This window comes from Coffea arabica, chromosome 1e (assembly GCF_036785885.1).
Source record: "Coffea arabica cultivar ET-39 chromosome 1e, Coffea Arabica ET-39 HiFi, whole genome shotgun sequence".
Taxonomy (NCBI): domain Eukaryota; kingdom Viridiplantae; phylum Streptophyta; class Magnoliopsida; order Gentianales; family Rubiaceae; genus Coffea; species Coffea arabica.
Window position 1 is genome coordinate 48,234,756 of NC_092311.1, and position 21,641 is coordinate 48,256,396.

Consider the following 21,641-nt stretch of genomic DNA (forward strand, 5'->3'; position numbering starts at 1 on the left):
GAACCAACAGCTATTTGGGTGGTTGGGCCACCACCATAATAGAGCTGTTAAGCCAAACGAGTAGCTCGAAATCTCGTTAGAGCTTGATTCGGTGAGGCTCGAGCTCGGCTCGTTAATTTCAGTTAACGAGTCAAGCTCGAACTCGAAATATATTCGTTTAGTTATCGAGCCGAGTAAGCTCGAATTCCCTTATTTATCGAGTAGCTCGATTGAGCTTGACAACAAAGGGCATTGTTGTCATTTTAGCAATCAAAGAACAGAAATTTGGACTAGGGTTCGATACATCCATTGCTTTCATTTCATTCTTCTTCTCCGCCGCACCCTACTAGACCACAGTCCTCTCTCTCCATCTCTGCCTCTCAACCGCACAGCCCGCACCCCACAGTCAGAGGCTTCGCCGCCACCGCTACCCACAACCTCCCTCTCCGTCTCTGCCTCTCAGCCGCACGGCCCGCACCCCACACCCATCACCGCCGCCGCTACCCACAGCCAGAGGCTTCGCCGCTACCCACGTTAGTTTTTTTTTAAAATTATATAATTTTACTTCTGGGTTTACTGAACCAGTGAAGCCGCAAGAAGAAGCAATTCTTTAGTTTCCTAATCCCTGATGAACCACTTTTTTTGGAAACATTCACCATGTTAACTGGTGTTCGTTAACTGCCACACTAGAATTTACCAAAATATGCTGCCATTGGTGTTGATCCTTGGTGTGTCAGTAGACACTGCACAGAAATGGGAGCGTGCTTTTAGTAAGAAAGAGCAAAAGTTGATTCAGACACCCAGAAACTTGGTGGATGAAGTTTGGATTAGCCGCCCACCACTTGAACTGAATCCTATTGTTGTGCATTCTCCACAATTTTCTGGTCGTTCTGTTGCAGACAAGTTAAAAGATTTGAGAGAGAACCTTGTGCAGGAAAAAGCTCGTGGTATATTGATAACAACTCTTGATGAGGTAAATCTCTGGTGCTTGTGATTTGGTTCTTTGCAATTGTCGACTTTTTCAGAAAAATACTGGTTTCTTCAGCTTGTTTCGCAATTTAATGTAATTACAACCATATAGGTTGCCTGGCTTTATAATATTCGCGGCACTGATGTATCCTACTGCCCAATTGTTTTTGCGTTTGCAGTGGTAACATTAAGCTCAGCTTTCTTGTATGTGGACCAGAGGAAGTTATCGTCTGAGGTTGCTTCTAATAGCATTTGATCTAGAAAATTTCCCCTATTTTATTTTACTGAGTTCATTGGAAATATTAATGTGTAATTAATCGATTTCTACTATTACCGTAATAAATGTAGGTGACGAAGGAGAATGTGATGGAAGCAATCGAATGACACATTCTTGGGGAGGCAGTTTTGATGGCCAATTTCTGAACGAATGATTTAGAAATGTGTACAATCAGGAAATGTAAAACTAGAAAGAAAATGTGACCTTTCAATAACGTTTTTTTTTTGACTTTGCATATAGCTTAAATTTAAGGTAAATATGGTTGTTTTCTTGCCTAGTCTTTAATTATTAGTTCACAAAACCAACAAATATCTAAACAGAATATCTCCTCTCTAGAAATTGAAATTGCATATTTCTTTTGTCTTATCCAGTTCAAAATATGTTTTACAAACAAATGGAATCAATACATCTCTTCTAAACTCCAAGGGCATTGAGCGAGCGAAGTCTTGACATTCTTTCTTTCTTTTTCTTCTTTTAATTCACTAAAGATCTGAAACTAACCATGAAAATGTGTAGATGCAGATTATGTGCTTCTGTTTGAGCAAATTATGTTGATAAAATGCTGAATTTGGATTCATACATGTGTAGAAATGGCGAAAAGCAAGCTGAAAATAGTATTATCCCCTTCCAAGAGTTCAGAACCTGCTATCAATATTGAACAACCAATATAGTGTTTGCTTATTCTTCATGTTATCACATAGCCTTGTGGGAGGGAGGAAGGGAGCAGGCTTTCTTACAGTCACTGATATTCTCTCTTATAGCCACTTGACTGCATATGTTTCTTATGGACTTGTCTTTTAAATAATAGGTATGTACAGTCCTCCATTTCATTCACACCAAGGATCGTCAATAAGTCCTATTATGGAGGTTGGAAATGAAGCTGTAGATCAAGAACTTGAGGTGGAGTCTAATATTGATGAGATGAGCGAAGAAGAGCTGAACTTAGATAACCTATAGCAGCCAAATGAAGGAGCAGAAACAGGGGAAAAAAGTATACAAGAAGGAGCAAATCCGTTTGAAAAAAATGAACGGAAAAAGAAGTCAACAATATGAGAGGATATGACAGTAGTAAAACAGCCTGATGGAACATCGAAAGTGCAGTACAATCACTACAAAGAACTATTTGCCAAAAGCCCATCTGGAGCTACCTCTCAACACAAGCATCATCTCAAAAATTGCCTACAAATGAGGCTGGTTGTTGGGGAGGAAAATCGAAAGAGGCAGCAAGTGTTATCCTTTACCGAAGGACCCTCGGATGGTATAACTTCTATAACTAATTTCTCGTATGATCATGCTAAAGTACGAGAGTTAGCAGCTCATATGGTTCTTGTACACGAGTATCATTTCTCTATGTTGGACCATGTTATTTTTAACAAGTTCATGAAAGCTGCATCTCCATTTTATAAAAAGATTAATCGGCAAACAGTAAAAGAAGATTGTGTGACTGCTTACATGCTTGAAAAGAAAAGGCTGAGAAATCTTTTAAAATGTGCCAATAGGGTTAGTATAACCACAGATTTGTGAAAATCTGGTCAAAAAATTCAATACATGATTGTGACAGGGCATTTTGTTGATAGTGAATGGGTGTTGCAAAAACGGGTTCTAAATTTTTGTAATGTCCCACCTCCTCACACAGGAGTAATTATTGCTGATACTTTAAGTAAGTGTCCCACCTCGTCTGGGCCCGGTTCGTTTGTGATGAACGAGTCAAGCTCGAGCTCGAGTCACGTTTTCATTTTTCGAGTCGAGTTCGAGTGCATATCATAGCTCGTTCGCATAGTCGAGCGAGCTCGAACCTGGCTCGAGTTCTTCACGAGTCGAGCTCGGCATTCAGAAACTCGGCTCGACTCAGCTAGATTAATAGCACTACACCATAACCTTTAACTCATGATAGCAACACATAATTTATTTTTTTGCTCAAGTGAATGGGAAATGAGGGAAAATGAATATTGACCAAAAAACGTGCTTTCAATTTTTCGCTTCCAACCAAATCAGCAGGTTTGTTTTGATAGGGTATTATTTGAAATAATTATTGTAAAATTTTTTATGATATGATATATGTGAGATAAAAAGGTGATTGAAAATATAAAAAGATGGATTAAAAAATATATTTATCATGTAAACAAAATATTATTTGGGCTAATTTGCTGTCCAAACATTACTCTCGATTGCCCAAATCACCCGTTGGTTAAGATCATACTTATTTTAGTACTTAGTTCGTGTTTTTTCTGCTAGCTTTATAAACAGTGGTTACTTGAAAGGACTGCGAGTAGGAGGAGGTACCGCACGAAACTTTTGCACAGCAACCCTTTCAGCACTCCCCGCCGTTTCTTCCCTCCAAACTCCAAATTCCACGAGCATTTACATCCAACAAAGAAGAAGCACAAAATATTAAAAAAAAAGAAAAGGAGAAAAAGGAAAAGGAATGGGGTTCTTCGACCTGAACATTCCATACCACGAGTCCGACCGCCATGTGACCAAAACAACCACCTACAAATCAAACCGCCTCAAGCTCGTCATCAAAGCCGCCGAGCTAGGCTACACCGGAGTTGCTTACAACCGTGTAATTAAAGGCGTTATGTCCGAATCGGACCGTTGCTCCACCTCATTATTCCCCCTCTCTTCTCTCCTCAAACACGCCCCTTCTTTTTCTAGCTCCGTTAAGTTCCACCGTGACCTCTTAAACGTCCCCGTTTCCACCCCTTTCCGTCAGTACTCCCGATTAACTGTCGTTATTGATTGCCCGGCTCAAGCTGCCGCTCTTAATTCGGGTAATCCTGTTATTAAAAGCTACGATATAGTCGCTGTAAGGCCCATAAATCAGAATGCTTTCGAGCAGGCTTGCCAAACCTCTGAGGTTTGTTTCTTTTTTTCATTTTTATTTGTATTTTTAATTTTTAATTAATTTTCTCTACTTTAATTTGTGAATATTTAATATCTGGGATTTTATAAGCATGATGATAGGAATCAAGTATGAAACTTGGGGATACAAATACTAATTTGTTTAATTTGTATTTCCATTGTATACAAGTGTTCACGTATTTGTTTTTAACGGTTAGTTTTTATGAATGCAGGTTGATATCATTGCTATTGATTTTTCAGAGAAGTTGCCATTTCGGCTCAAGCAATCGATGGTGAAAGCTGCCGTTAAGGTTTCTTCTTCATTATTGGCTTCTCTACGAACTCATGATCCTCAGAAATTTGAGATATAGTTGCAATTTAATGTGATCATTGTGCTGTTCTTAGTTAAACGCAAACAACATTGAGGCATTTTGGATTCATTTGTTTTCACTTGTAGGGATAGGTAGGACCGCCCCTGCCCTTATTGCCTCTGGTTTGGGGAGAGAAGAGCGTGCAGACATTATTACAAGGAAACTGGTCTATACTATTTTTGTAATATGATTAAAATGAGGGGTGATTGTGCACGCTGCCGTAAATGCTCTCGAAGTCGAATAGAAGTTATTTTACAAGATCTTAGGCTTAGTTAATCTTCATTCACATGGGAATCCATTATTGATTGGTGATTGATGTCATAGACCCGTGGAAATGGGGGAAGGAAGGGAAGGGGGGTATCTGTAACTAGTTAGGTTACTGCACTGTGATCATCGCTGTCACAGGTTGGGAAGACTGAAAAGTCTTTCTTTGTGTGCATGTGGATGGAATATGTAATTTATTTTTTGCATAAAACCAATCTCATTCAAAGTGATAGTTTCTCACAGTGGTAATTGTGTATACAAATTACATGCAGCGTGGGGTGTATTTTGAGATCAGTTATTCGAGTCTCATTGTAGATGCTCAAGTGAGGAGGCAAACAATATCTAATTGCAAGGTGAGTTCTGGAGATTTTTTTTCTTCCTAAAACTCTGAAATAAGTTGCAGCTTGGCCTTATAGACTTTCGTCATGGAAATTCATAGTGGTCCCTACTTCCAATGGAATGCCTGTCAAAGCATTTAAGTGTTGATCAGAGTTCTGCAATGATATTAAACTTGAGACGACACTTGTTTTAGTTGTTTCAAGTGAAATAGAGATATGTTAAATGATGTACACACCAACTTTTCTAACTTCACTTTAATGATGGTGATAACACTAGTTTAACTTTCACTTTTCCAGCATACCTACTGGAAACAAATTCTTCATCACCTAATTTTATTCGAAGCATAACTTTCAGTGTACAACATAGCTTAACTTGCCATATTCCTTTTCCAGTATTTGATGGTTGTGAGTTTGAGAGAATTTAGTTAAGATTGATTTGCAAGTCTCTGTGCTGAATCACATACTGAGTTATGTACCATTTTCTGTAGATACTAGAAAAATGAAAGTCAATTGCATCATTGCATTTTAGCTCCTAATGGATTTTTCTGATGGAGTTCAAAGTTTGATGACTATAATCTGGAAGACCCACCTTTTGGGTTGCAAATGCTCATTAAACCTATCATTGAACATTTGTTACTTCTGGTTTGAACATGAAACCAACCGAAACTTCCAGCTACTGGTGGATTGGACTCGAGGGAAGAATCTTATCATCTCAAGTGCTGCTGCTTCTGTGTCTGAACTTAGGGGGCCTTATGATGTTGCAAATTTGTTTTCACTGATTGGGCTGCCATTTGAACATGCTAAGGCTGCTGTTTCCAAGAATTGTAGGTATGCTGAATCGTAGGTTTTCGTGCAGGTGTGTACGTGTTTTTTCCCCTCAACACTTTTATCTGAGTGTGTTCAGCATTTTTTTTTCTTTATGGCAGATCTGTCATAGTCAATGCATTGAGGAAAAAGCATTACTATAAGGACGCAATAAAAGTAGAAGTAATGCCTTCTAGTGGAAAAGTTAATCCCGAGGAAAGTGTATTTAGTGACTGGCTTAGGTGGGATCCCATTTCGAGTGGCGAAGGTGACTTGCTATTAGATGACATTGAGAAGTCTTTCTCAGCTTCTGGTAGTGTACATAATACTGTGAAAACTGTTGGATTTGCCTCAGCTTTAAATAGCCTCCCTTCTCATGGTTTGCAGATTAAGGAGATTTTATCCGCTGTAGAGTCTGCATCTGAGGCACTGGATATTGGTAAAAACCTGTCTGGTGCTGATGAGTCTAAGTTAACTGTTTCAGTATCTGGGATATCTGAAGAGTTGTCAAGGACTAATCTTCTGCCTGAAGAAATTCAGACTTCTGAGAATGATAGGCATCAGAGCCCCAGACATCAAGATTCTGAAATGCGAACTCTGCCTAATGGATCTGTAAATAATTCTCCTCTAGCGGAAAAAGAGATTAACCATGTGGTTGCCACAATGGAATTGAAAACTGCAAAGGACTTGGATGCAGACTTACCTGCTTCTGATAGAGAATTGCATAATTTGCATTCACAAAGTTGCCTAGATAGTTATGAACAGGTCCCTCTAGCAGATCATATGACAAACCGCTATAGTGCAGATGATGCTGACACAGCTCATACCTGTCATGATATTGCCAATGCGGAAATTCTTTTTCATTCAAAAGATGTTTTATCCACTTTCCATGGTGAAGAAGCTAAGATGCCTATCAGTTCCACCAAAGGTTTGTATGCAGAAAGTGGATCAGTTGTGGACAAGATTGAGATGGATCGGGAAAACAAGAAAATACCAGCTTTTGCAGTGTCTGATACACATTCAAATGAAGAGTTTAGGGAAAATAAACAATTTCAGGAAAAGTTAGAGAATTTAGCTGCCTTTGCTATTGAAATTCCTAATGAGGAGTCTCATGATCCGGCAAAAAAGGCAAATGGGTCTCTGGTTTCAGAAGTCGAACCCATTGAAGAAGACATGGCTTCTGAACTGATGCAGGAAGACGAAAAGGAAGAACGAAGGAAATTGAAGGGTGAAGTTGCAATGCATTGCCCATTTCTTAGCAAATCTGTGTCAGGTGATGAAAGAAATTATCGTTGAGTTGTAATTTTAGTTTGATGCTGTCAACTGTAACGATTCCGGTTTGTTTGGATAGTGTATTATTTGAAATATTATTTGGAATAATTACTGTAGCACTTTTTGTGATGTGATGTATGTAAGATAAAAAGTATTTGGGAATATAAAAAGATAGGTTGGGAAATGTGTTTGTGATGCAAGCGAAATATTATTTGAGATAATTTTGGTATCCAAACACTCCCAATTTGGCATATTATCTCAAACCAAAAAGCATTTTTCTCATTCGTGCGTATTATCATTGTGGTTGTATTGATTTTTATTCTTTTTCTACTACAATGTAAGTCCCCAACTATTACATTATTACATTATTCGGGGATTTTATTATGTTTTAGACAATTTGTTGTCCAGTATGGGGTTCTGTAGAAATTTATTACTTCAAGTTTCAAGTACCTCTTCCTTCCATTACTTCTTAAAGTTTGCTTTTTCTTCACTCGTTATTCTCCTTTTTGTGATAGTTATCTGTGCTTATATCCTGAATGTAGTCATAAGTATTAGCGGCAGATAGGGATTGAGCAGAGTACAGTAGGGTAAAGACCAAAAGTCAGTTACATAATTCTTTTGCGTTGGTCCAACTTTAACGAATCATCTGTTTACAATCTCTAGCCTGTAATTGCGCCTAACTTTGTCAGTGGTTGATTCCACTGTTTCATATTCCTGACCGCACTCTATCCTACTGTTTCTGGGTAGATAAAGGCGACCCCCTACCATTGCTTATCCCTAGTTAGAATGAAAAGAGTTGAATATTGTTCTAACAATGGATTTTAGTATTTAAACTTTGTGCAATTTGCTGACCGCTACTGGACTGCTGTTTGCACATTTTAGTAACATCATGCATTCCATTTTGCTATACTCATTTGTTTTTCTTGCTTTGATAGTACTGATTACTTTTATTTTGTCAATATTATGTTTAATTCAGTTTTTTGTAAAATACAGGAAGAGGCAGAGGAAAACGAAGGTCAGTTCACCAGAAGATTCCTTTTAATCTCAAACATATCTTGAATTCAAGGCCTTTCAAGAGGAAGGCTCGCAAGTTAAATACAACCTAAGTAGGTAAGGTTTCCTTCCTTTAAAATTGATCTCGGTTGGTTTACAACTGTATAATAGTTGAGGCTGTAGTGCTGTACCCTTTCTTCTGTAGTTTTTTTTCCCTTCTTCCTTTATCATAGAAGACCTTTGTCTTCAAGTGCCATTTTTCCCTTCATTTAAATTCTTGGTCCTTGCATCTGAGACTACAATTTATTAAGAATATGAAAATTGGAAAATTTTTCATTTTCAGGAGTTTTTGATCTTGTTTAATGAATGTTTATTGTGGCTGCAATTGTCATGGTTGGAGGTAAAATTATCTCTATACTCATTTCCCTGAAGGATAGCAACATTGATACTTCATATTCATTAGCTGAAAAATGCAAGGATGGACTGTCGATATTGCCGCTTTCCGTAATTATTTTGTGCATGTAAGTTTTGTTTATTTGTTAGAATCAACTGACTTGATTAATTGTTTAAAATATTCTTATCCAATTCAAGCTTTTATAAATGTGCAGTGAGAAATTTGAAAAATTGATTCAGCTGAAAATTTTTTTTCCTTGAGTTCACGTTAAAGTTCTTTAAAGGCAAGAGCTATTGAAGTCCTGAGTAGATTTTGGTGGAAAATTAAATGGTGTTATACTGCACTTGACCTATAGTTTGGTTGGCAAATGCAGCCCAATCTTGTGATTAAAAAACTATTTACTGTTTACACTAGTATATCGCAATAAACATATCATTGAGCGAATATTCTAACAAAAGTTACGTCTGAGTCTTTCTTCATAAATGTCTGACATTTCTGTGAGACCCCTTGATTTTTATCTTTAATTTCTAAAACGACATTGTGGGAGCCATTATGGTGGTTGCTCTGCTCTTGTTGTTATGCTTGTTCTTTTTAATCATAAAGTTGGGTTGATTGCATAAATACAGAGGGTTTCGGGAAGCAGGGGAAGTTAAGCATGGAAGGGACAACGACCAGTGGATGTGAAAAATTAGTGTAGTTTTGTAATTTTTAGCTGGGATTATTCTTGTGTGATTGCTAAGAAACTCCAGGGGTAGCATTTCGGGACAAGTTGCTATCTGAGTAAAATGGGCAATCATCATTATCCTACAATGCTTTAAAGTTTTGAATGTGCCTAAGTGCTGATCTTTATCGTAACTGGAATATATAGCTAAAACTAGGCGAGTTGAATATAATGCTTTTCATGTGCTATGCTATTTTTTATGGCCTATTATTGTTCTACAATCCCGAGGAAGTTGGACCTTTTTTCTGTTCTTTCCTTTTCTATTTGCTAATAATACTCTAAAGGGAAGTAGAGCGGCTGCTGTTTGTTTACTTTCTGCATAATTATCACACCTTATAGACAACTGTCCTTTTCCAAGATCATAGGCTTTTGTATCTAGCGTCTAACCTTGACAAGATTCCCCAGTGTGTGGATTGTGCATTTCTCGTGGTAATCAAAATCTTTTGTTTGTTTTACCATATTTCTTGGTCAAATTTCTTAAATACTTGATGAAAACTTTAGTGCTTCAGCTATTTATGGGATTATCAAGTGGATCATTAGGTTCAAATCCAGAAAATGGAACTGGCTAGAATCTCTTGCACATGTGGGGGGTAGACAGGTGATTCATGATGAAGCTTATGCATGTTTTAACACTAGGATGTGGACAACCTAGGTCTTTGTGAAATAGTTTATTTGTTGCCCTTCTTTTGACTGGTTATTCACAGGTAGTGGGCTAGCCACTGTCGTCCTGACAAGAATCAACCAGCCGTCCTCCCACTTCTAGGCATCTTGATTTCTGTGGCCTTCAACTAAAATACAAAGTCCAGATTCAGATGCTAGTCATTACACTTGCACTCATAACCTTCAATGTTGTAACCTTGTGCTCATCATTCACTAACGTGAGAGACCAAATGATTAGGGTAAATTAGGAGCAGGATTGTTACTTTTGGAATATTAAATAACAGACATGACTCCTAATGCCAGACACTGCTCTTAAAAAATATTGAAAAGGAGCAGGGACGGGCTTTGTGCAGCTGTATTTATCTTTTAGTCGATGCCATATATAATTTAGGTGGTTTCTTTAGCGGGTAGGTGCCAGCTTCTTTAGACCTTTGTTTATACCTTATTGCTTGTTCTTTAAGGAATATGGATCAAGCGGCTTACTGGAGGAATTATAATTTCTATTTTGGGAAAGAATGTCTGCCTTCTTCCTTAGACATTGCTGCTGCTTAGGAGATATTAAGAGCCCCGACGATTTCACATTTGTGATCTCAAACATCCATGAGAGAAAAATATTTGAATGACATTCACGCATGGATAGAGATGCATGTTCCACACTGAGTTTTTGAGTATGCCTTGTTTTCTTATTTTAATTTGACATGTCTGACGTGGGGTTCAGAGATTTCAAAAATGTGAATATCTCAACCAGGAAAAGATGCAAATATTCAAGGACATTTTATCAATTCGCTTGAAAAATGTAGCTGTATAAAGTTTGGAGATTATACCGCTTCTGAGTGTCAAAGAATGAAGTAGCAAAGTTTGCATAGAAACTCCCTGCATTTTTCTTCCAATTTTTTTTTTTTTGATGTGCTAGCGTCCAGCGCAACCAGAGGCTGTTGCTAGTAGTACTGGGCAACAAATCCCATGTTTTTCAAAACGACCAATACAAGCTCGACACTATTTTTCCGAAGCTATACGGTATAAAACTCTTCAGAGGCCTTCCTCCACTATAACCGATGTTACAGTACTAACTTCCGGATGCTAATTATTGTTGCGTATGCCATTTGACTGCTCAACTAAGTGGGGTTTGCTGGCTGAGCACATTGTAGATATGGGGCGGTTGATCTGTCAACCTTCCTTCCGAACAATGTAACATTTTTTGAACGTTTTATAATTTTATATAAATTTTTTGTACATCTTTATGATAGAAATATGATATTTTGTTATCGTTTATATGGATCATATATGTAGTAATTATGTCTTTATTGTTAAGGTTTATAAAAATTTACAAATAATTTATGTAGAGTTGCGTCTTATTACAAAATATTACATTATTCCAAAAGACTGTTACTAACAATATGTTCAGGTCCGTATCCATAGACATGATGGATGAAGTTGTTGAAGTCCCCCATAGTGCCGGTATCAATAGAGTGTAGATTAGTTAGGTGTCACTTTCCTGGCGGTGAAAACTGACTTTGCTAAGTCTCTTCCATGCATTTTAACGGGAAAGGGGCCACAGCACTCCGGAGGTTCAGTCCGATTGCTAATACTTTTTTTTTTTTTTTTTTTTAAAAAACATTATTTGATATATAATTATATTATATTGTTGTATACAGAGTAAAAAGTTATGTATATGAATAGAATACTTGTCATGTATTTAGTACAATGTTATGATATATTTGTACGTAAAAAATTTAAATACGTACGATTGGATGACAAAATATAAACATAATTATACTGAGTGCTTGTCCCATTTTAACCCAGGTTATGACATTAGCATTTGTCTTTTGCGAGGTTTATCAAAATTTGGGTTGAGGTTGCATCATAGGTTCCCTAGTGATTAGCACAGTTTGTGGAGTTGAGGTGAAATTTGCTAACCATGTGGGTGGGAATGTTTCTGATCAACTATGTAAATTTGATTGAAACGCGTTCCAAAAAATGCAACAATGTGATACAGAAGATTTATGTGGACATTATTAATCCTAATCTAATGTCGAAATGAGATTATCGTTTTTAAGATGAATATGAGGGGTTTACATCTCATTTCGTTCAGCATATAGATAGATACATACGAATATGGAACCAACAGGACAATGTACAAAACTACCTTCGAAGTGCATCAATACAAAATAGAAACGCCAATGAGCTCAAATACACAAAGACCATGAGGGAGCTCTTTTTATCAGACGCAATCCTCGACAATGCTAAAAGTACATTGCAATCAAAGATTACCATCTTCAACACGTAAACTAGGTGCTCCATTGACATTAAAACTTAGGAGCTTCATAATGTAATCCCGCGATTATGGGATGAGAGTAGTTGAGAATGTATCAAGGATATTAATCCAGTTGTCATCGTCTTCGTCCTCCTCCTCAATGCCAGCCTGATCCCATTGATTTTGAGAAGCCTTCTCAATCTCATCATTCCTGGCAAACCGCCCTCTGATGCGTGGTCTGCTGTCTGCAAGTGTCTTCCTGCATTCATACTAAATCATAGAGAAGTTAATTCGAGTTACAAGAATAGCCCACGAAAAGATAGAATTTAAAGCTGTGGAGGCTTAGAAGCCCCCATGGACCCTGAAAAGTAATGCAGGTAAACTTGAAAAAGGACACTGTACGTGCCTTCATGTGTTAATCATACCGACACCACTTGATTTAATCACACACTATTTTGTCTAGGAGGCTTCTTATTTTCTCCTTAGGACCACCTATTTGTCTATCCGAAACTTTCACCTCACTGCTACTCTGGGGATTTATGCTTGTATAGATGCACGTTGATAAGGCTTCTTGCGCGTTCTGTTGAGTTAAATGAAAAGAGGAAGGCGTGAATAGATGTTAGCTATAGTAGTAAAAAGTACCTTGATCTTCTTGTTGAAATTCCTGAGATTTCGCTTGCTCCTATATCTCTCAATCCTCTCTTTCTTTTCTTCTGGACTATATCTGCAGGCTTTGCTCATACTTTCAATGATGCTATACTCATTCGCCAGAGAACTATCTGCCAGACGGCTATGTTGCTTTGGAGTCATACCCTGCTATAACAAGAGGTGTCGGGTCGGGGAGTGTCTCAAATAGTTATCTATTGAGTGTTAAATTGTCTAAAAGTCATGCAAAACAAGAGAATTAACTAAACTTGGACCCTTTTTAACTGAATGTTTGGATTATGACCAGTAAATGCTTCTCTCTCTCTCTCCAAAATGTACACTTATCTACATCTGGTATGATCTTTTTCTATCATAGTAATATACTACTGTTTTCTCAGCTTATTTGACTATTTTCACTGTCAGTTCCAAGTCGCCCAAAGTTTGTCATCTTGTAGTCATTACAGCAAGAAAAGTGTTGGGAAATGATAGCACTACTATTATCATAAGATTCCGAAAAGATAAGGAGAAAAAAAAGAGATTTGCAGCTTATTATTCGACATCAAACTATGTTCTTGGACAGAAACACATCACTCTACGGGTCTTCTCAAGCCGCTTAAGCAGACTTTACCCTAGGTCCACCTCATGGTTATAAAGAAACACGCCTCTAAAATTTCCTTTTTAGGCCTTTTAATGAAATAACACCGCTCCCTTCCTTGTTAATTTGGGGAAGCAAGATGAATATGGTCTGAATTCCCATTCATGCGAGTGAGTATATAGACAGACTTGGTTTAGACTTAGAAATGCTTGGGGTAAGACAAACATAATTACTGCCCCTCATGCATCAGGTTGAAAGCCAGAAACCTTTCTGAACTGTAACATGGATTGATTTATAGTACGTGCATGGAGTTAGCAGCGAAAGATGCAGATTTGCATGCTTTTACTTGAATTTTATAGAACCCTCAGTCTGCGAATGAAAACCATGACCTATGACTGCATATAAACTCACCTCCAGATCGCCAGCGCTAAACACTTTCCTGAAAGGACTAGTTTCTGAGTCATAACATGCAGTTGGGGACGAGACAAGGGCAGAAAACCCCTCTACATTGTTCCTATGCAGCAGAGAGTGACTGCTGATGCTTCTTTGCATCAGATTGGCATTGTAGTTAGACTCGTAGCTCGTTAGCGAAGTTGGAGAACTGTAATAACTACTATTATAATTGGTTGTTGCATAACTGGTGAGCGAAGTTGGAGAGCTGTAGCTGCTGCATCCACTGCTAGTACTAGTGTAACTAAACTCTGATTTCAGAGCACACGAAGACTCGTACTCGTTGACAGGAATGGCTAAAGGGGCTGGCAAAGAAGATGCCGAAAAATGACCGAAGAATTCTGGTGTTGATGATGATGGTGGTGAATAAACACAAGGAATTTCATTGGTAGCAGGAATATTAGCGTTGCTATGTGCATACATGGTGTGGGGGTTTCTGCTGAGCTTGTGGGGTTTAGCGGAGGTTTTAGTCTGTTTTGTTAGTTATAGCGAGGAAGAGGAAGTAGTGGGCTTGGGGAGGTGTAATGACTTTGAAAAGTTTTGTGGCCTGGGATCATACGAGGAATGCGATGTATCCCATGATCATGAGAGAGTCGAGCTCTCTTCTTAAAAAGGATCCAACTGACTGGAGGGTGACGTGGACGATGACGTCATTTTTCTTGAAGGAGTTGACTTTGCCCTTTTCCTTTCCTTTCCATATGATCTATGTATCGTACTGTCCTGCCCTGCCTTGTTGATGAGTCTACTTTTGAGTCCCCCACTCCTAATAACCTGACAAGGATTGCAATCGAGAGATTTCTTGAATCTTTTTTTTTTTCCCCTTGTTTTCCTTCAGAGGAGAAGAGAGGAGGTTTGGGACTTTTTCTTGTAGCTAGCATTCGAAGACAATAATACTACACCTAGGCAGTTGATTATCTGATTCATATAGGATAGATCATCAATTAAACCTAATCATCTGGTTAAGAAACCTTAAAAGACCCAAGAATTGTTAAACATAAGGTGATATGAACGTTAAAACAGAAAATTTTTTGCTTTTTTTTTTTTTTTGGGGCGGGGCAGGGGGTGGGGATCGAGATCCTTCATAATTAAACCTTGAGGAATGATGGTTTTTAAGAGAGAATCCTAAGGAATGATAGTTGCTCGTGGAGTTTGGGTCAAGCAATGCTTCTCTAATCAAATCCACCTTATTTAGTGTGGTGGTCCTATGTTATATCAATGTATGATGCATCCCTTTGTATCAAATCTGCCCTCAAGGCTCGAAAGACATTGATTCATACCCAACTTGCACTTTGGAAACCCAAAAAAATAATAAGACCCTACCACTTGATAGACGAAAAGAGTGATAAAGCAATGCACAGAAGCATTGCTAATGTACACCCATGTGAGGAGCATACACATTTCCAATCATTTGTGTGAGGTTAGGGATGATTAGGCCTAGGATAATCATCATTAGCATGACATAAGATGGTTCAACTTCCTAATTCTTGATTCCTAAATCCTAATTAAAGTTCGGTTTGTGCCAATATTCCCAAATTGGCCTTTACTTGATTTGACTAGTGACACCGTCAGGAGTCACAAGTTTAGGTCAACACATCTATCTATCTGTCCCTTTTGTCAGATTTGACTGCACTAACGAAACAGTACTACTAATCAGTCTTAATCAATTTAAACAACCACACACATGATAAAAGAAGGCAAACACATTGCTGAAAGAACTGCAGAAGTGGAGAAATAAAAAAAAAAAAAGGATGCAGAATTAAAAAAATTTTTAATGCGTCTCATTAGCTTTCTCCGGTTAACCGAAAAATGGACTGACCAAACAATTGGACAGCTCCAACCAAAAGCTAGGCCAAGGTTTTTGTTCTGTTTATATATATATATATATGAGTAAGAAAATAGTAGAAATCCATTGAATCAGATGATCAAATTAAGTTCAGGGTTTATCGTGCGAATTGCTGGATGGGTCAACTTAGATGACTAAATGATGGATCTAATTTTTAGAAACTGGCTTTGGAATGATGTTACAGAAGCCTGTAGGAGAGTACATGACTGACTCTAACTCCTGTGTGATAATGGTGGGTTTGAAAATGTAGAAATCTCGAAGACTTGTACGTTATCACCAATTCACCATGAGAAAGGGGACCCCTATAGCATCTTGAAGATGGTGGGTCCGAAAGAATCGTCCATATCACTTCAAAAAAATGTAACTATTTGCCATCAGTATGTAAATATATGTATGTACGTTCTGAGAAGTGAGAATTTTTGAGAAATGATTGTGTTGGTTCTGTAGACTTGGTGCATACTGCAATAAGATGTAACCAAGCAAAGAGTGCCAAAACAAACGTTTCGTTCCTGGGTTGGTCAATCCATGACCGAATCTGGACTTCAGAATGGGAATCAAAATGGGAAGCAAATGTTGCGCGAAACATAAGTACCAAGTTCTCGGGGAATAGAAATTGCCATCCACCTTTCCTTGTTGGTTTCTTGTTGCGTACACGTACAAACTTTAGTATTATTTCTGGCTTTAAGCTCCATAATCTGATCAAAGAGAAAAATTAAGCTATACTGCATTATGCATGTTCAGGGTTCGAAATGGACTTTCCTTTTAGCTGTTTACTCTGTGTCTGAGTTGTTCTTGGTCTCATTTTGGGTCCATTTCTCATTCTTACAAGGAAACCAAGCAGCTAGCTGATTTACTTTTTATTGTTGGTTGTGCTTCTAATTCATCTGTTGTTAATCATTCCTCATCTGAATTACCACGCCTGGTTAGAGGAATCTTAGCTACTCACTAGGAACTCTTTAAAAGTCAAATTTTATGTTTTCATGTTGTACGATGTAAAGTTTATATTCCACACTCTGTCAATTTTATCTAATAAAATTTCAGGAGTAGCAGTTCTTCTTGTATATGGAGTTTTGCCCCCCCCCCCCCCCCCCAAAAAAAGGTTGTTCTTGGTCTCGTTATATATATTAATGATGAGCCAAGGTTAAGGTGCAGTATAAAAAGGCTAGTGTAGTACATGAACGAATAATAAAAAAAAATCTCGTTAAAACTTACACCTCCATGTCTCAGGAGAATAAACTTCCCTGGTTACTACCACTACTGCAAAATGCACTCTGCTGAATACATTTTGGAGACATGGAACAGTAATTTCTCTATTGACATGTTGTAAACAATTTGAGGTCCAGACTAATTACAAATTTCAGTTTTTTAATTTCTTTGCTCACATCATTCATCGTAGACCTTCTTTTCACCACTAGTTTTGAACTTGCATTATGTTCCTCAAAAAAAAAAAAAAAACTTGCATTGTATACACCCTGGCCCATAGACCTCTTGTATCATCAACTTTCGCTGGAAATTCCATGGAAAAGTTTAAATAAAACATCATTCAAGGGCAGGCATCAAGAACTAAGAACACAAAAAATTGATTACATGATTGCATCTTTTCATAATTTGGGTTTGAGTGGCAAAGAGCAAATCTCTAGAGTTGAAAGCATCCAATGTTTTGGTGGAGAGGACTTGGAATAATGCATGTCTACAAGTACTAGGCTATGATGCTTCATGTTCGTGTGACATGGAAAGACAAAAGTGTGGGGCTTCTTCTAGATTAGAAGGCGGGCTAATGGCAATAAGGACATTGTGATTGGCGAACTGTCCCCATCTTCTTGACCTTAGCTTCTTCTGATCTTCTTGTCAAATGGAATCAACAATTACAACAGTCTCTCCACTAGAATTTTTTCACTATAGGCGATCTATATATGATTTATTTTGTCGTCGATATTCAATAAGCTCGAGATGCAATATTGAAATGGCATTTCTGGAATGTGATCAAATGGGAAATAACGCCCTCTATGTTGTACTTTGATCTTTCTCGACTTCAACGTCTGCTGTCCATTAGAGCTGCTCGATAGCCATTTTATCATGCCACACAAACTGAGGTTTTTCTCAAGTTTCGTGCCTTAAAACCGTGGCAAAGAATGGAAATTGTTAAACATGCCTAATCCCATTGATTAACCACAGTTCTGTATGGCATGAGGGGGTTTACTTTGCACTCAAATAAGTTGGTCCCTCTCTTTTTTTTTTTTTGGGTCTATAGTACACGTATATGAATTTCATTGTCCTTTCTTTATTTAGCTATTCTATCATTCTTCAAATCCAAGCCATGCAGTTTAGAGGAAATTCTCCAGTGCATTATTTGGAGTGGTATGTACCCATGTAGTTCCGTTGAGTGTCACCTTCGTGTTTTTCTTTTTTTTTTGACAAACTAAATTGCACTTAGTTGCGTTGAAAACTTTAGATTGAATCGGAAAAGTGTTGGGATTTAAAGGGTCAATAAATATGTTTTGGTGTATTTAAATAGTAATTCAGTCTAAGTTAGACACTGGCAACATGCCCGTTCAACACTCGTTTGTAAAATTCTTTTCTGTTGACTTTCTGTTCAATGATGGAACTGATTTCAAAGTTAAAGTATCGGGCAAAATTAGGGATAATATCAGAAACCTTTCTTGAGAATTCTCTTAATATCAATTAGCTTTTCTAAGATTTTAAAAATATCATTTACCTCTCCTAGCAATTGTAAAATGGCTATATTAACCATTACTTAATACATAATTCACATATCAAGTAAATGGAGGTTAAAAAATTCAAGCAATAGGAATAAAAAGTCACTTTCTTCTTTTTTCCTTTTCTTCAACGTTACGTTTTCTCTTACTTAATTTTTTGAATAGCGCTGAGATTTTTTTTTTTTTTGTAACTTATAATAAATTGAATTTTCTTTATCTTTTTCTTTTGTGATAGTGATAAAAATGGAGTATGATTTTTTTTGTTTAGTTTGAGTTGATTTTCATAATGGTTTTGGTACAACTTAAAAGTTTGGGCCACAAGGTTGAGAAAAAAAATAAGGTTAATGAAAAATCGATTTTGAATCTATAGAGTTGAATTTGTGCTAGTGTATTTCTTTACAAATATCTTTTTTGTTTTCAAATTTTATTCGTATAAACTATAGCTTTGTAACGTGGTCATACTACTAGAGATTGTTTATTAGGTGTTGATTTTTCTTAGAGTAAACGAATTGGTTTAGAAATATTTTTATTTAACAAAATGAGCAAAAGGGTAGATTAAGATTTTTTTAAAAAAAATTTTGTTACACAAATAACGAAAGTAAGGGAGTTAAGTGATTTTTAAAACTTTAAGACTGTTAGGTGATATGAAGAGAAACCTCAAGGGAGGTTTCTGATATTATGCCGTGGAATTACAGTTCTATTTCTGGATATTTGACTCCAATATCGTTTTGATTGCCAACATCTCAGTTGCAAGAGTTGGATACATCATACATTATGGTTTGGATTTTGTTGTCTAGGGTTAAGTACACCTCCTTCCGATATTGACGTTAAATAGAATTAATTACTGATCATACAACTAGTCTACACTGCAGTTAAATAAATAAATAATCTTCCAAACACTAGCTAGTCTGTCCTGGGTCATGTCCAGTAGTTGCAAATATGCAAGCACCGTTTGGTATCAAGGTTTCCATTGGTAATCAAAAATGTTTTAACTATTTCCCCTCGACCAGAGAGGGACAGGTCGGTTTTTAAGTGTTTGAGGGGGTGGCTAAAGTACCATTGATTAACCTCCACTATGTGATTTCGAAAGTCTTAACCGCATTTTAGTGTGGTATTGAAGCCATTTGACTGCTTCGTTTTTCCGCACATCTTTCAAAAGTCAATTTTCATTCATGTCAATCTTTAGCCCTAATTTGCTTTTAACTGTGGATCGAGATAGAGAAAGAGAGAGAAGAAACGATAAATTTATTTGGATACCTCATTGTTCGGAAAATTTTTTTAATCGTATCTTAAATACGTTTTTCAACCACCTTTTATCTTATTGACTACTTTTTTTTTTTTTCCTTCCGTCACACGTAATAAAAGGTACTATAGCATAACTAACTTTAAAAACTTTTTTCTAATAATCTTGCGTCCGAAGTCCGAACACACAAGTTGATTGCAGTGGGCACAATGACAATAAATAGTGAATGGAATAGTAAAAAGATGCGTGAATAATTGAGTTCGGCTCTCAACTGGACTCTCTTTTCATGAGGCTGTTTGAGGAAAAATCAGAGGCAAGTGGTTCAAATTTGTGAGCAAGTGACGGAGGATCTGACATTTATGGGCCCAAAATGAGATAAACTCGGTGTCAAATTTTCGTATAAAAAACTGCCTTTCGGCTTTCGGATGCCTAAAAGTAAAAAGTCTCGCAAGTGCTTTATATCATTTATGTGTGCCAGCCTCGGGGCATTTTGACCTTACAGATAGATAGATAAATCGCCCCCAGTAGGACGTCAAATCTGGAGGACGCTTTTCGCCAGATAACTACTAGTCAATCCTATAGTGGTAGAGAAGGTATAGTTAGGAGTTAGGACTGGTTTGTTCGTCAAATTTTCAATAACTCGTGTTTAAATGCGGTTAAGCGTTCATCCTCACTTTAAATTCATGTCTAAAATCCCTCAGCAATTGAAATCTTTTTTTTTTTTTTTTGGGTATAGGATTAGGAAAACAGCCCAGAAGCTCTGGAATTCCAAGTATTAAATGCAGTTCAGTTGTAGCTCTAGACTGAATATGATGAGTATGTGAGAGTAAAGAAACAAAATGATAAGGAAAGAGATAACAAAAGGGGCTTTAAGAGATAAGGTAAACCAAGCACTAGAGTCGTTTTCAGTATGCAGTTTTTTTCGACCAAAAGAGGAAAGAAAGAGATGGCATTGGCTACATAATCGGCTTTTTTTGAGTTGAAATTTGAGGAACCATACAGCCTTAAAGGAGAATGTGGCATCAGTCAACTCTAGTTCAATCGGTTAGGCGTCTCGTGATCATGGGGGGTACCTTTGAGTTGAGATGGAGGGATTTGGACAGATGGGAGTCGTGGGGAAGGAGCCTGTGAGGTATTACGAAGAGAAGTAGAAAAATCTTGTGCTAGTCGAGTATTTTCGCCTTGCTTCTGCCACTCTTGCCACAGAAACACACTCTGACTCAAATTTGAAACAAGGAAAGTAGGATCATCAATCAAGATTCATGCTACCCACGCTGACTCATTTTTTTCTTTAAGACTATTCGCTGACTAGGGTTCTGCTTGATAATTCAACTCAGTACTTAAATTTAATGGATTCAGATCTTGACATGATCAGACCGTTTGATAACCAAAAATTGAACTTCTGAATTAATTAAGTGATACTGAATTTTCTAGACAAAATTTGCTCTTAAAATTAAGTGATAAACTATTCACTTATCACTGAACGTGATATGCACTCAAATGTATTAGATTTAATATTTAACAATTCAATAATTCAGATTTTAGTTTTATCAAACGCATCCTAACTCTTGATTATTAGTCTATCTCCTCCCACTGCCTTCACGAAATCGTGCTCGAAGCTCTCGCCTTACACTTTGAGTATTCCTAATGGATTCTTATTGGTACCCAGTACTCGTTCAATTAGTCTTTTATCGTAAATTCAATAGTGTCTGGCTTTCCCCTTCATCTAATCATATTTCAAATGGAAGACCAAAAGAGGGTTGAAGCTGGGGATTAGGATTTACCATTCTCGGAGTCTAAAGACTGCAATTATTGAGGATTTAGGATGTAATTTTCATTCCTTAACTTGTTTGAATTTGTTTACGATTTGTTTGGTTTGCTATCCAGACTACATAGTGTTGATTAAGATCCGGACCGTGACACTACAGAAATTCGGTCAGAATTCTCAATTCTGAACACTGGGCCTTGTTCCGATAAACGAATGCTCAGATGGGTCTGGATTGGAATTTTT

At 37.3% G+C, this 21,641-nt stretch overlaps 3 protein-coding genes across 16 annotated transcripts; 2 read left to right on the forward strand and 1 right to left on the reverse strand.

The window, feature by feature from the left end:
• Window positions 1–240: 240 nt before the first annotated feature.
• On the forward strand, window positions 241–13,179 carry LOC113709480 (protein GAMETOPHYTE DEFECTIVE 1). Of its 12 annotated transcripts, none has more exons than XR_003452716.2 (11): window positions 243–952; window positions 1,128–1,183; window positions 1,297–2,483; window positions 3,461–4,082; window positions 4,300–4,377; window positions 4,974–5,054; window positions 5,713–5,867; window positions 5,966–7,116; window positions 8,109–8,225; window positions 8,452–8,629; window positions 12,868–13,179. XR_003452716.2 is itself a non-coding variant. In XM_027232290.2 (10 exons), exons 5-10 carry the CDS (start codon window positions 3,651–3,653, stop codon window positions 8,219–8,221), a joined length of 2,010 nt encoding a protein of 669 aa, XP_027088091.1. In that variant the 5' UTR covers window positions 242–952; window positions 1,128–1,183; window positions 1,297–1,477; window positions 2,034–2,483; window positions 3,461–3,650; the 3' UTR covers window positions 8,222–8,444. The 12 variants fall into 12 exon arrangements, 10 of the variants coding, with proteins under 10 accessions (XP_027088108.1, XP_071916214.1, XP_027088091.1 ...); XR_003452717.2 differs by lacking the exon at window positions 12,868–13,179 and adding an exon at window positions 9,129–9,411; XM_027232290.2 differs by lacking the exons at window positions 8,452–8,629; window positions 12,868–13,179 and having other exon boundaries at window positions 242–952; window positions 1,297–1,477; window positions 2,034–2,483; window positions 8,109–8,444.
• LOC140019259 (aminopeptidase P1-like) lies at window positions 683–1,204 on the forward strand. The gene is made up of 2 exons (XM_072071532.1): window positions 683–952; window positions 1,061–1,204. The coding sequence occupies exons 1-2, from the start codon at window positions 683–685 to the stop codon at window positions 1,202–1,204; spliced, it is 414 nt and encodes a 137-aa protein (XP_071927633.1).
• On the reverse strand, window positions 12,019–14,682 carry LOC113709535 (uncharacterized). Of its 3 annotated transcripts, none has more exons than XM_027232326.2 (3): window positions 13,789–14,680; window positions 12,780–12,953; window positions 12,019–12,407 (listed from the first exon to the last, which is right to left on the reverse strand). In XM_027232326.2, exons 1-3 carry the CDS (start codon window positions 14,248–14,250, stop codon window positions 12,225–12,227), a joined length of 819 nt encoding a protein of 272 aa, XP_027088127.1. In that variant the 5' UTR covers window positions 14,251–14,680; the 3' UTR covers window positions 12,019–12,224. The 3 variants fall into 3 exon arrangements, with proteins under 3 accessions (XP_027088127.1, XP_027088133.1, XP_071916219.1); XM_027232332.2 differs by having other exon boundaries at window positions 12,780–12,950; window positions 13,789–14,678; XM_072060118.1 differs by lacking the exon at window positions 12,780–12,953 and having other exon boundaries at window positions 13,789–14,682.
• Window positions 14,683–21,641: the final 6,959 nt, after the last annotated feature.